The 14,884-nt window shown below is 42.7% G+C and overlaps 1 protein-coding gene across 1 annotated transcript in view; it reads left to right on the forward strand.

The window, feature by feature from the left end:
- Positions 1 to 10,487, forward strand: part of UQCRB (ubiquinol-cytochrome c reductase binding protein) — a 67,204-nt gene extending 56,717 nt beyond the window's left edge. Inside the window, exons 3-4 of the mRNA XM_068108367.2 lie at positions 9,901 to 10,067; positions 10,265 to 10,487. Coding sequence (XP_067964468.1) covers positions 9,901 to 10,067; positions 10,265 to 10,345 — 248 coding nt within the window. The 3' untranslated portion in view covers positions 10,346 to 10,487. The remainder of the gene's footprint in view (positions 1 to 9,900; positions 10,068 to 10,264) is intronic.
- The last annotated feature ends 4,397 nt before the right edge of the window (positions 10,488 to 14,884 follow it).

Genomic DNA, 14,884 nt, shown 5'->3' on the forward strand with positions numbered 1-14,884 from the left:
GCGTTCGAGAGTGCATCTCACTCGAGGCACATTTAAACACATCATACAGTACGAGATGAAGATAATTTACGAGTTATTTCCATATTTCTCTGGAGCTTCATGACAAGTTTGATCTAACCTTCATACAGCTGTTAAAATATGTGCTGACTGATATGAACATTATGCCCCTATGAAGAGATATGAGCATTATGCCCTGATGCGCCCCTCCTCCTCCTTACCCTTTTTCACCAGTAGTTCCCAAGAATGTGCATATCTCAAATGATCTAGTTTTATGAAGATTGGTGCTGTGGTAGGTTTTGTTCGCACTAAGTAGGAATGATTGTTGCGAGTTTCCAGTTTTACACAGCTCCCTATTACCTGTAAAGGCCTAAAATAGCGGTTTAACAATGCACTCAGGTAACTGCCTCTCAGAGCAGAATTGTGCCCTAAAACCGGCAGCATGATTACTCATCGTGGAATAGAATGGTCACTTTCATTTGGGGAAGGCCTCGTGCCTGTATCGTCTCGACTATGAAAGTGGAGCCAATAGCTATTTTGTTGTGAACACTGATCGCATCCATATTCTCAAATAAAAATTGTAATGCAGAAAAATGCCGCACGGAAATTCATTAAGGATGAGAAGGATTTTGAAAGAAGATCCATAAGGCCCAGAACTATAGCATTACAACTATCATACTTGTTTGGGTAGAACTGGTAGCATTCCACAGAGTGATATCTCCGACTGAGTCGTACCAAAGGCATAAAATAAATAAATAAAGGTACGTCCTGCTTCCTGCCTTGAGGCTCGGCATGCAAGAGGACAGAGCACGGACAAACAACGCTGGGAAGGCAATGGCAAACCACCCAGTATAACTCTTGCCATGGAACTGCTTCCGCAGCACCAACGCTCCGTAAAGGTTGCGGTAGTACAAAATCCAAAAAATCTTGTACTGCATAAATAATGTAGCATATTTAGTTGCATTCCATCCATGATGTGCTTCGTTTTAACTTTAACTGTTATTTTGCATTTGTCACTAAACTGGATTGACTAAATGTCTTCTGTCCACCTGTGAACACCAATCCCGCTACTCCCTCCCCCAGGTCTGAATAGTTGGACAGGTGCATTGGTTGGTGGAACAGGTACCTGTCCCATGTCAATCCTACCTGTCCCATGGACAGGCCAGAAACACAAACTAATCCTGAGCCCCTGTTTTTGAATCCTGTAAAATCGGTTTCATGTCAATAATTTATTCTCACACTCCCACCCCTAACGGTTCCACCTCAATAATTAATAATTGAACTTGAAAATATATGTAACCAGAACGGTACTCAGTAGAGAGCATACATACCTCCACCTGGTTGGCCATATCACTCAATGGTGAAGAATCGCTTAAAAAATTAAATAATTCTCATATTCGAATCCATATTCAGATCTTCACCAAAATCGAATCGATTCTTCCTTGTCACACACCCAACCTGTCCACCAAGTTTTGTCCAAATACATTCATAACTTTTTGAGATATCCCGCAATGTATAGTTTTTGGCCCTATCTCTCAATGGTGAAGAATCACAAAAAATTCAATAATTCTCATAATCGAATCCATATTCAGATCTTCACCAAAATCGAATGTATTTGTCCTTGTCAGACATCCAACCGGTCCACCAAGTTTCGTCCAAATCCGTCCACAGCTTTTTGAGATATCCTGCTATGTATCATTTTTGGCCCTATCTCCCAATGGTGAAGAATCACTTTTTAAAATTCTAGTAGCCGCATCCGAATCCCGATCTTCACCAAAATCTAATCATTTCGTCCTTGTCACATATGCTACATCTCTGCCAAATTTCGTCCGAATCCATCCACAACTTTTTGAGCTATTTTGTTCACAAACAAACAAACAGACTGGGGTGAAAACATAACCTCCATCCACCTTTGGTGGTGGAGGTAATGAATTAATAGAAAGTCAAGATTAATTTGAGATTAGCTGCCTGTTGCATATTCAATATTGGAGCTTGCCACCAGGGGTCGCTCGGGCCTGCTTGTGCCTCATTCAGTGTGCCGGCATAGATCCACAAGCATCCCAAGAGCGAGATTTTGATAATTTGGTCTGCAGTGAATCCTGACAAGGCTGTGGTAATGTCCTAGTAATAATCAAATTATTGTCACGTGGAAAAATGGAAAATGTATTTCAATCCTCGCATATCTCGCTGTGTCACCCTCTCGCTCTAGGACTCCAACCTTATACGCTTCCATGTAAAGCCACTGGAAGAGGTTTATTCTCTTGGACTTCTCAGCCTCACCATCGGTCTCTCTTTGGTGGACCATATCAGAAAGATGGCCGCTAAAGTCAGTTGCAGGCCGTCGATCCATCCTGCATAGATCCAAGTTTTTCCTTGAAAAATCAGAGCTACTCACAGTCCACAAGGTTCTTGTCTGATGCTCATTTGAGTACTGCTCTCCCTTAGACTATTTTATATACAAGGTCTATGGTTTGTAATGGAGCTGCCACATACACACACACACACACACACACACACACACACACACACACACACACACACACACACACACACACACACACACACACACACACTGACGTGACGAAACACACACAGCCACTGAGCTTGGGTGGAGTGCCGTCACTTCCCGGGATACTCTGGGTACCAGTGCTATCACAACAATGGCGCAGCTTTTGTCATTGGGCTCAGCGGTGTTTTTCCTAAGAGGAATTTCCTCCTCTCCAAAGATGCCAACCTATGAGATTGTCTGTGCTCTATCCTTTTACAGACTTGGCATTTAATATGGATTTTTTTTTTTTCTTGACTTGGGTTTACTTTCTGAACTCAGTATATCAATCTGGTGAGTTTATTTTACCCTTCAGTGATGTCTTTGTTGAAAGAACCATGTCACTGATTGTCTGTCGCAGCAAGAGGTCAATAACAGGATTATATCACAGGTGGCGTGACAAAATGTAAGGACAGGTACATTTGACGATTGGCTTCACAATCGGGTATATAAGGGTTGTTGCGTTCTGTATTCGTGGAAAACAACTGCTGCACGTCTACAAAAGTTATTGCCGCTTCCTCTGGAGATGGTCCGTCAACTTGACAATGCTGTTTGTCATGGAGTGGTGGCTTTACGAAATTCTGGCATGAAACAGCGTGCTATTGCTCGGCAGTATGGCATCACTCAAGGTCAGGTGTCAAAGATCCTGAAACGAAATGCTCAGAGCGGTGTCCCTACTCCAATACCGAGGCCAGGACGTCTACGCAGAACCACAAGGAGAGATGATCACCAGCTGCACCGGTTAGTCTGCAATGGCCGTACCAATTCAGCTAATCGGCTTAGGGCTGAGTGGCAGCAACTGACAAATGTGCCTGTATCCAGAAGGCTAGTCAACCAACGACTGGTTCAAGCAGGCTATCGTGCCAGGCGTCCCCTGAGAAAGCCATGCCTGACCAGACAACACAGCCAGCGCCGCCGATTGCAGTGGGCCAGAGAGCACCGTCAATGGCAGCCAGGACACTGGAATCACGTGACCTTCAGTGACGAGTCTAGATTTCTGGTCTATCGTCAAGATGGCCGCGTCCGAGTGCGCAGACAAGTGCATGAAGCCCACAACGAAGATTGTATAGTGCCAAGAGTCCAAGCTGGAGGTGGTGGGGTTACCGTTTGGGCTGCTTTTCATTCAGGGGGCAAAACTGACCTGCTTGTTCTGAATGGAAACCTGAACCAGTTCAAGTACAGGGTCATTCTGGAAGAAACATTGCTTCCATTTGCTCGTGCAGCCTTTCGAGGAAACTTTGTCTTCCAAGATGACAATGCACGGCCTCATCGTGCTTGCATGATCCAACACTTTCTTGCTGACCATGGTGTAGAGCATATGGAGTGGCCTGCCATGTCCCCGGATATGAATCCTATAGAGAACTTGTGGGCAGAATTAACGCGTCAAATCGACAACTTGGACTAGCAGCCTACCTCTGTGCGTGAATCGCAGCAGACTATTGTCACTGCATGGCAAGCGATTCCTGTCCAAACCTTGGCAAATCTCGTGAACAGCATGCCTCAACGTGTACGTGCTCTCCTGAATGCTCGTGGGGGTTACACGAAGTACTGAACTGTAATTTTACTGTCCGTAATCCCAGTCATAATTTAGCATTTGTTTTTGTTGAATTTTTTTTTGGCTAATGTGCAAAATAAAGAGATACTTCTGGAAAACGTACAGAAGTTTAACACAGTACTGTCCGTGAATTGAGTTTGATATCAGTTTACATCACTTTCAAGGATCAATTTATTTGTTTCGAAATGTCAAATGTGGTTTTTGTTTCTTTTAAAGGTCACATTAACAAAATCTAGAATAATTTCAACATAATTCCAATGAACTTTTGGTTCTAAGTCATCTTGAAAAGTAAGTTCACCCCCACAAAAAAAATATTCCATATTAAATGCCAAGTCTGTAAATGTTGAACGTCAAGCAAGGAAGCAGCACATACTAATTTTTAAAGTCTTTGGTATTACTTCGCCGGAGCTTGAATCGCCGACCTCCCAGCCCAGCATCACATCTGTTCTCTTGGAATCTGCAGAAGCTTTTGCGTCAATATATTTTGTCTTCCTGCGATAAGGCCCGAGCCCATGAAGCACAAGACCTGTTGATCTCACATTGTAGACGTGTGTTGCCTTCCTGATGCTCAATCCCACACATCCTTCCATGGTTTTAAGCAGTTGTTGCACTACCATCTCATGTATTCACTTATTACTATGCTAGGTAATCTTTTATAACCCCATTCACCCTACCTCTCATCTCTCTCTCTTGCAGGTTACTGTGTTTACTCCCCTCTTCTGTTTGTTTGTTCCCTTGCTTGGTGTGTCCAATCGTGATCATGTTGCTCCACTGTCAGTTCGTTGCCTTTTTATGCCACCGCCGACGAAGTCGACGGAGGCATTATGTTTTCAGGTTGTCCGTCCGTCCGTCCGTGATAGATTTTCGTTGCCGCGATAACTTGAGAAGGGCTGAAGGGATCTTAGTCAAACTTGGGCAGGTATGTATAATGAGGTAAAGATGAACTGATTGGAGTATGGCATCAACAGATCAAAGGTCAGATGTCATATCAGGTAAAAATGTGATAACTTCAGAATAATAAAAATGATAACTAAAGCCAGTCGCCGACTGGGCATCCTCCGTCGTGCGAAGTCCTTCCTTGGCACACCTGAGCTCCTCACCACATACAAGGCTTTCATCCGCAGCTCAATGGAATCCTGCTCTCCCCTCTGGGCTGGTGCTCCTGCCTCACACCTAGCTCGGCTTCACGCTGTTGAAACCAAAGCTTTCAGAATCATTGGAATCTCCCGCGATGAAGGATCCCTAACCCTAACCCCCATCCAAAACCTTGATCTTTCCTACCCCCGTTAAAACACCCCAAATCCGCCTCTTTCAATCCCCAGATTCTTTACTGAGGTTCCTAGAAATGTTAAATTGCTTTGTACCGTGTACCCCTCCCTCCTCCCACAGCCCTCTCCTTCCGCAGATCTACCTTCGTCCCTGTTCTCTTCTGTTGTTGTGCTTGTGTGCTTCCCTATCTCACCTCTTGTCTCCTGCTCCCTTCATTACATGTTTTGTGTGTATGTGCATGTTTTCATGTTCAGTGTTAGCTCTTACATGAGCCTCGACTCTGTATACAAAAAAAAAAAAAAACTTCGGAACTGCTGAGGGGATTTAAATCAAACTTGGTACAACAAGTATGTATAATGATGTAATAATGTCGGCGGAGGGATATCGGTCAACGTGGTGACGTCGAAGAGTGTCGTAATTATTATGCCTCCACGGACAAAGTCGCCGGAGGCATTGTGTTTTCGGGTTGTCCGTAAGTCCTCACGGGCTAAACCTCGTTTTTCTTAGCAACCATATATACGATTCCGACAAACCTTTCAGGGTAGGAGTGACACCCATGCAGAATGTTTTTATGATAATTGTGACGTCGTAGATCACGTGGTATGGCAGCCATCTTGGATTAAAAGCAAATAATTACAATTTTATTTCTCGGAAACAGCTGAATGTAAAAATTTGAAACTTGACACATTGTGAAGTACTCCCAATGGGGAACAAAAGCATGATAATGATGACATCATAGGTGAAGTGGTGTACCAGCCAAAAATGTTTTAAGCAAATTATTTATCCTAAAAATCTGAAATTGCATGCACATGATTATATGACCCATTTGTATTGAAATATAAAATTTATGACATCATAGGTCACATGGTTTGGCAGCCATATTGGATTGAAGGAAAATATTAAATAATTATATCTCTGAAACTGCTCACCCTATCGATGTGAAATTTTACAAATATCATCTAACAGCACTGTTGCATATAGTTTGAAAATGGTCATCGGTCACGTGGTTTGGCAGCCATATTGGATAGAAAAACGAACCTTATCCGATCACCACGAAACTTCACAAACGTGATCCCCTACCCATACATATGCAGAGTGATGGCATCTACCCATTGTGGGACGATGCGGAGGCATATTGGTAACAGTCGCATTGTTCTAGTTTTTTTTTTTTATATCCTCGGTCACCTCACTCCTTCATGAGCCTCCATCCTGTATGAATGAATGATCGTTTTAAGGCCATTTTCCCCGCTCGAGCAGGGGTTAGCCTTGCGGGCCCCATGACAATCATGGTTCCCTGTTTTGAGGCAATGTTTTTATGGCCGGATGCCCTTCCTGACGCCAACCCTTGGTCACGCTCTTACGATGCGCAGGAATACGGTGTACCTATTCTAAATCGGGGTACACACCGTGATCATTCATCCCAGCAAGCTGGTACTCAATTTGCCGACCTCGGAAGGATGACAGGCTGAGTCAACCCCCCTGGCGTTAATTCAGCGATCGACCGGGATTCGAACCCAGGATCCTAGGATCCCAAGCCGGCACCCTAACCGCTAAGCCAACACCAATCCTGTATATTAAATATATATTGGGTTCGCCTATTTGGCCCTCCTGATCGCATGGCTCACAATGCTGAGATTGCAGGTTGAAATCCCACTTCATGTGTTGATTTGTCTATTCCCTCGTAATATCCTTTTGATTAATGTTAAAAAGTATACAATGTCTCAATGTCCTTGTTCTGCATGTAATCTAGGAGTAAGCCCCTCCATGAGCTTTAGGCTACTGTTTAGTAAATAAATAAATCGTTTAGGTATATATCCAGACTGCACTGCTCTGCATGAGGGCATTGGGCACAATTTGTCACATGAAATGATGACTATGAAAGAGTTGACCATTACCACGATTTTGAAACTTACTAGGAATAATAAATCAATTTTTCGCTTCCTACAGATCGAATGATAGAATTATTATTGGAATTTTTTCATTATAAGGAAAGGTTTGGTGCGGACCGTTGCTTGTTTTTTATCATTGATTGTTTTTTTTTTCATCATCCAAACTTATTCTCGATCTCTTCCCGGTGGTTGTGTGTGCGAAGATCAGCTGTAGAATACAAAATATATATTGCACTGTTACCAGAAATTATCTGCTACCGGAATACATTTTGGTTAAACAGAAAATCGGAATAATCATCATTGCAGCTGCTAAAACACCCAAAGGGGAAGTCATCTCGGCTTGCCGTTTAGACACTTTTATAAAAGATGTCGTGTGACGGTCACGTGGATTTGTGGAATCCTACCTCGAGGGAGGAAGAGTGTCAGGGACTCAAGTAATGTGACAAGTCAGTATTGGTGTTTTATTTTATTTTCTAACATCTCATCCATACCCTTTTGTCAGCATTATGTCATCACTAGAGTTGGGCAGGCCCTCGACGCGTCTTTGCGCATGGACATTTCTTGCTTGTTGTGAGTGCTGATGTCATGACATTCCTATGGAGATTTGACTGACTATGTTGAGCAGAATTTTTTTGTATATCTCGAAAAATATAATGCGTGTCTCGAAAAATATAATGGTGCCAATTCCTGTGTCTCTGCTAATGTTCCAATTTTGTACATGGTGGGTCATTTCTCTAGCGTATACATTTTATTTGGTTCGCGTGTGTCGCCATGGGCATATCTTCAAAGCATTACACATCACAGGCGCTGCGATGCATCATATATCATTAATTGGTTTGGCGAACTCGTTTTTTTATGCGCTTGGGATGAGCCTGACTGTTAACCCTTAAAATGCTTCCATGCAAGTTTCATTATCGGCTTGCCCACTCCAATCCACAAGATTGAGATTTTTTGTTTTTAATAGAAAGATTGTCTTTAAATGATGTCATCACTAAAATATCTTTGCTCATGGACATGGCATTAATGTAAGTGCATCAAATACCATTGGCACTGTGACATTGTGCTTTTTGAACCGATAACAGTTGGCCTTGAAGAGAGGCCATGTTTTTGTGGTCTCCATCGTAATCGGCATTTCAAGTCGTCTTTCTCCGAAGGCTCATTGACGTGCTTTTGTAAGTAGATAGCAAGAAGGTCAAAGGTACTCTGTCATGGTGGAGAATCTTGCACATGGCATGGTAGTCGCTTAGAACCATTGAGCCCCTTCACCCAGAACGTTCTATAGCTCTCATCCGGATTTGGTGGACAGGAGGTTTCAAACGGATCTTTGTTTCGGTTTACCGAAGGTACTCGCCATACTGGTCGACTTGATGTCGTCTTACTCTAACCGCATGACTTGCATGCATTAATCGTGGGGAGAGGTCGAACAGATTGTGGCTGCATTTGTTTTCCGCCGGGCTAATATTTGGGTTTCTGCAAGGGCAGCATAATTATAGGATGGGCTTCCCATAAAGTAACACTCCCTCTGTTATGTAGCTAAAGCGTGGGATGGGAGGTGGGTGGATAGTGGGATAGGGGTGATGTGGGTGCAATTCTGTATTGTCCTTTATCTCAAATAAGTGTGGATTCTTTCAAACCTGCTTGATATCGGTTCAGCCCGACCATTATTGAAGGCAAAGATCAAACGATGTGCACATGGGTAACTCTATTCTCATTGTCGTGTTTTGTGTGCTCGTCATGTCAAAGGCGAAGTCCCATTTGAACTCTTCTCGTGGGACTGGATGTCTGCTGTGATGTTTGAGCATTTCCTCGTAATCTTGCAGAACTTTGTGTTCAACTTTCCACATGCTAATCTTGCGACATTTCCATGTGGCCACCTCGTTACATTGAGGAGACCTCCAGTCTTTGTTTTAAAAATGCTGGCCGCCACGTCTACTTTCGTGTGGACATCAAAAACTTGGCCGCAATCCAGACCGTGAAACGCACCATTTCAGGGATAAAGACACTTGAACTTTTTGTCAATTTTTTACGAGACATTATATGAAACAAAATGAAATGTGATGATGTATTCGTAGCTGTAATTGATTTTAAAAAATGGGACGTTTTTTGTTTTGAGCCATGTATTTGGTTGTTTTTGTTTTGGGGATGGGGATAGGCAATTATTAACACCACCCTTCCAATATCAAAAAAGCCCACCCATGCATGTGCTATCTCCAACCCAAAGGAGTAATGCAATTTTATTCTCTTAATCAATATGCTGTTGCATTAGACGATTGCTGTTGTTATTTTACAATTGAAAATTATTGTTTCTTTGCATATTAAACAAACAAATGGAATTTACTTTTTGCATTAAGATTTCATCGGTGATTTAAAATTAGCTTTGACACTGCTGTAAACTACTGCTACGGTTGTTACCTTAACTTGAGCTTTGTTGCCCTCCATTTGTGCCTCAAAGCTGTTTGTAATACATGGTCTGGGCTCATGGAAGAGCTTAGGACACAGATCAGGACACAATTAAAGGGAACAGCAGGAGAAAGAGGAAACGTTCTAAACGAAATGCAAGCGCTCTTTTTCGTTGAATTATTTTTCTCGTGGTGGCATGCGGGCATTCATCTGTGGTTGACCTGATCTTGCCCCACTCTGCACAGGACTGATGCATGACGACTTGCTCGACGAGACGCCGGTCGTTCGGGAGGCCATTCGAAGACTTCCTGAGAAGGCGTACAACGAACGGACCTACCGCATGAAAGTGGCACTCGATCTGTCGATGAAACACCGGATCCTGCCCGAATCCCAATGGATAAAATATGAAGAGGTATGTTTGTCTTTCGCATTAAATCAGAATCGTTCTTTTGTAATTGCTGATCGTTGATTCGTAGTACATACTGACATTTTTGAAAAGTATTGGCCATTTGGGCTGGTTATTGTTTTTGATACAATGTAGACTTTGCCATTTCAATTTCATTTCCTCGTTCTGGATGTTTTTTTCTCACATGTGACCCTCCACACAAGGATGTTGGCTACTTACAGCCCTACATACATGAAGTGGAACGTGAATTGAAGGAAAAGGCAGAATGGGAAAAAAATCTGTGAGACGTCTGTTTGGAACTTATTGGATGCTCCTTGCCTAGTTTATGTGGTCACATGGTTCTTGAGTATTTGGCCATTTCCTTTAGCAATAGTACTGTGTACTTTGCTGCGTTGCCATTCTGTTGAATAAAATGCATGTGACATATTTCTTGTGTGCTTTGAGCTCGTGTTAGCTGCATATTTTGGTTCTTCATGCTTTTATTTATTTTTGAGAAGAGTGTCTGGAAAAATAATTGCGAGAGTGGTGGAATGTCAGAAAATTCGCCAAAGTACTGACGACGCCAATAGCAAACATTGCAATTTAAACCCAACATGCCTCTCTTTAAATATACATATTGTTATGGCAGTCTCGTCGACCAATCGGCCCAGACTCATCTAGACGGATTGATGGCCTAATCATACCTTATCTGGCTCGGTTTGGTTCTGAGATCGCTTGAGTGACACACTGAAATCCTCCTCCTCCTCCTCACCGAGCCACTCAAAATGGCGACTCAGAGCGATTTGTCACGCTCAATGGGGAAGCAGTTAAACTTGGATGTTAAATGTCCTGCCAAATCTGTCCTATATAGTCTATAGGATTTTGCTGTCTCAATCGAGACACAGTTTGATACTGTCTGTATTTAAAAAGGGAGGAAGGGAGGAAGGGAGAACAGGAAACCCAAAAACATTTTATGCACTCTATTTACACTTTGAAGAACGTGCCCCGGCCTTCGTATGAGCGTGAAGTCTTTAACAGGCCCAGAGGTGGCACACCAGCTCTCTTGCAGGTGACAGGCAGGAACATAATATATCTTAGGTTCTGCACATTGAAACGGCGATGTAACCCAGGAAGTGGAACTCAAACTAGGCACACTGCCTGGGCATTCCACTTTACTCCGACTGGACTGAGCCTCGAGAGTTTTTGGCTTTCCATGTAATCATTGGTCACATAAAGCTGCGATTTGACTTTTACTTTACTAAGGATTTCTGCTGCTAAAGTAACAGTAACAAAATGAAAGATTACAACACAAAGTAATAAATACATCTTTGCCAAAATTTTATTTTGAAACTCAGGCATTCTGCTTTTCTTTGGAGAGCAACAGTAATTGTGTCTGTGTGCTGATATAATAGTTACATTGCCTCCATAAAGTACTCTCACCCCTTGACCTTTTCACATTTTGGTGTTGGAGCCTGAATTGAAAATGGATTAAATTGAGATTTTTTTTGTCCCTGATCTACACATAATATCCCATGACGTCAGTCGAATTTCTACAGCGTAGCCTGTAGAGAAATGCTGTCTGGAAGAGCGTTTGTCTGCCTGTCCAGTGTATATATCGTCACGTCCGTAGCTAGTTGACACCAGCCTTGGGCGGATGAGCTGAACCAGCTTTAACTCCCGAAGCGACCTCCCAATAATGGCGGGTATTGCGCACGAGATGGAAGAGACACAAAGCATTTGACTACACGCAAACAGGGGTTTAATCCGAAACCCAACCAGATACACGACAACGAAAATGTAACGATAATTAACGAAAATGTAACGATAAAAAAAAATAAAGCTGAGGTAACGAAATTCTGCTTCAAGGATCCTCTCAGATACAAACACGCACACAGGGTAAAGTAATAAAATAAAAGCTCTCTCTCCGGAACTTAACTGTCCTCAAAATGGTCCTGTTGGTGAGGTCGGCAGTTGTGGTGTCAGGAGCCACCAGGGCAGGATGCTTGGAAAATGGTGACGGTGTCAAAACACTGCGCGCTGAAAAACGCTCAGTAGTGAGACTGTGGCGAACCCGCAGACAGCCCTTTCTTTCTCCTCAGCTTGGGGAAGGACAACGCGGCCTCCAGCTCCCCGAAGAGCCCAACAATCCAAGCTCCTTCACGATCCCTGAAGAAAACCGCTCTCTCTCTCAAGATGCACAAAATGGCCTCCTTCTCCCTCGCAAGAGCCTAAAATGTGCTCCCCCTCACGCAACCAATCGCAAAGCTTCTTGCTGCCGCTCGCACTCTCCAAGCACCAATCGTGAAGATTCTTCTTCGCGCGCTCGCTCACCAAGCACCAATCGCGAAGCTTCTTCTTTGAGCTCGCCTCGTACTCCACCCACGTCATCTGGACGTGTCACTCTGGGTGCGTAGCCTGCCCGTCCTTCATAAAGGCACGTGAAAGACTGAGAGCACGAGGCAAAATATTCTGTGGTCTAAGTCAAAAATTTAATGCTTTGGCCTGAATGGAAAGTGCTACGTCTGGCGAATACTGAGCACAGCTCATCACCCATCTAACACCATCCCTACTGTGAAGTTTGTTGGTGGTAGCATCATGCTATGGTGATGCTTTTCAGCGCAGGAAGTGGAGGACTCGTCAGGAAAGAGGGAACAATGAATGGAGCCAAATACAGACAAATCATTGAGGAGAACCTGCTTCGGAGTGCAAAAGGCCTTAGACTGTGGTGATGTACATTCCAACAGGACAATGTTAAAAAATATGGCATGTAGGCTGATGGTTTTGGATTGTTCTTGGTTAGTTGCTAGGCCGTGGCATTTTCGATGAATAAAGTTGTCTAAATGAAGGTTTTGGTTAAAGTTATGGATATCATTGCATGCCTGAGGTTATAAGCTTTCAGATTATGTTAGGATTGCACATGGATTGCTTATAAATTGGGAATTATGACTTTCTAAAGGAATTCCTTTGGAGAAAATGCACTTTTTGCTTTGAGTGGCTCCATGGGTTTATTTTAACTTAAATTTTATATCTGTTTTCAGTTTTGGTGGTTGATGGAGTGGTTGAACATTCGACTACAACAAATCTGGTGGAAATCCGATAACTTTTGACTAACTTAAACCTTTAAGAGAGTCGTAGTTATTCCCACCGTTTACCCGAGGTTGTGAATTGCTTCACCAACCCGAAGTCTAATACCTTAAGATAATCATAGTTAATGCTGTCATTTCCCAATGCTTCTTTGAATTTCTTCACTAACCCCAAGCCGAACAAGTAGAGCTACATTCAAAGTACATCTCCCCCATGAATGAATATGAATGATCGTTTCAAGGCCATTTTCCCCGCTAGAGCGGGGGTTAGCCTTGCGGGCCCCATGACAATCATGGTTCCCTGTTTGAGGCAATGGTTTTTATGGCCGGATGCCCTTCCTGACGCCAACCCTTGGTCGCCTCTTACGATGCGCAGGGATACGGTGTACCTATTCTAAATCGGGGTACACACCGTGATCATTCATCCCAGCAAGCTGGTACTCAATTTGCCGACCTCGGAAAGATGACAGGCTGAGTCAACCTCCCTGGCGTTTATTCAGCGATCGACCAGGATTCGAACCCAAGATCCTCGGATCCCAAGCCCACACCCTAACCGCTAAGCCAACACCAGGCTATTACCTAACCGCTAAGCCAACATCTCCCCCATGCCAAATAAATCAATAACATATCCTCCAGCTCGCAACATTGCGATGCTACCTTGTAGAACATGGAGACAGAATTGGGAGGGAGCGGTGCTCAATAATCAATTGATTAATTGTGTAAGTAAAATAAATAAAATGATAGTCGTAATATAATTAATTTCATAATCAATTGGCTAATACCATACTTAAGCCACAAGTGTTTCATCCGAATCTGTAACTTTTTTTAAATTAAGTAGTTAATAAAAAATGAAATAATTAATCGATTAATTGATTTATCGATAAATCAAAAATACCCTTTATAGGCAAATCACTTGGTCGCTGTCATGTCCAAATTTCGACTTCTTAGCTCAAACGGTGCCTGAGATATTGCTCAGTTGAGAAAGAAAATAAATAAGTCCTTAATAAATCGATAATTAAGTAATTACTAAATGCATTGATTAATCAAAAAAAAATTGTTTTTGCAAAAGCAATTGCTCACTATTCTGATCAAATTTCAGCCTCCTAGCTCAAAGGATGGTTTCCTAGCTTGTCGCCCGGACAACCAAGAAAAATAGAAAACAAGGGGAGTGAAAACTGAGTACTCCCTTTTGGTGCGTGTCATCGCCGGCCCCGTTCGGTGCATGGCGATGATGTCATGCAGCGCCTGGAGATGGAATATACCTTATATAACCTTATCATATACGTGTACAATACCTTAAGAGTCGTAGTTACTCCCACCGTTTACTCTTGCTTATGTGAATTTTTTCATTAAACCGAAGCCTAATACCTGAAGAATTTAAAAGTGGGAAATTATGATTGTCATCATTTTTCCTTTAATGCTTTGAGCGGCCTCACGGGTTTATTTTAATTGTCGTCATAAAGTGTGCCGTCATAAATAAATTTGATTTTGTTTTCAATTTGGTGGTTGCGGGGCTGGTTGTATAATCGACTACAACAAATTTGGTGAAAATACAATGAATTTTGACTAACTTACAACTTTTAATGACAACTTTAGGCATTCAGGAGCCGCATCGTTCTCTTTTGTCATTGTTGGCTCCAAATGTTCTTCAGGACCTCACATACTCATTTTAACTTCGATTCTATTTGTTTCCGGTTTTCATAGTCGCTGAGGTCGACAAAGTCTCTGTTAAAACAAATTTGGTGAAAATCAGTTCAGTTT

Source organism: Myxine glutinosa, chromosome 2 (assembly GCF_964187855.1).
Source record: "Myxine glutinosa chromosome 2, kmMyxGlut1.1, whole genome shotgun sequence".
Lineage (NCBI taxonomy): Eukaryota > Metazoa > Chordata > Myxini > Myxiniformes > Myxinidae > Myxine > Myxine glutinosa.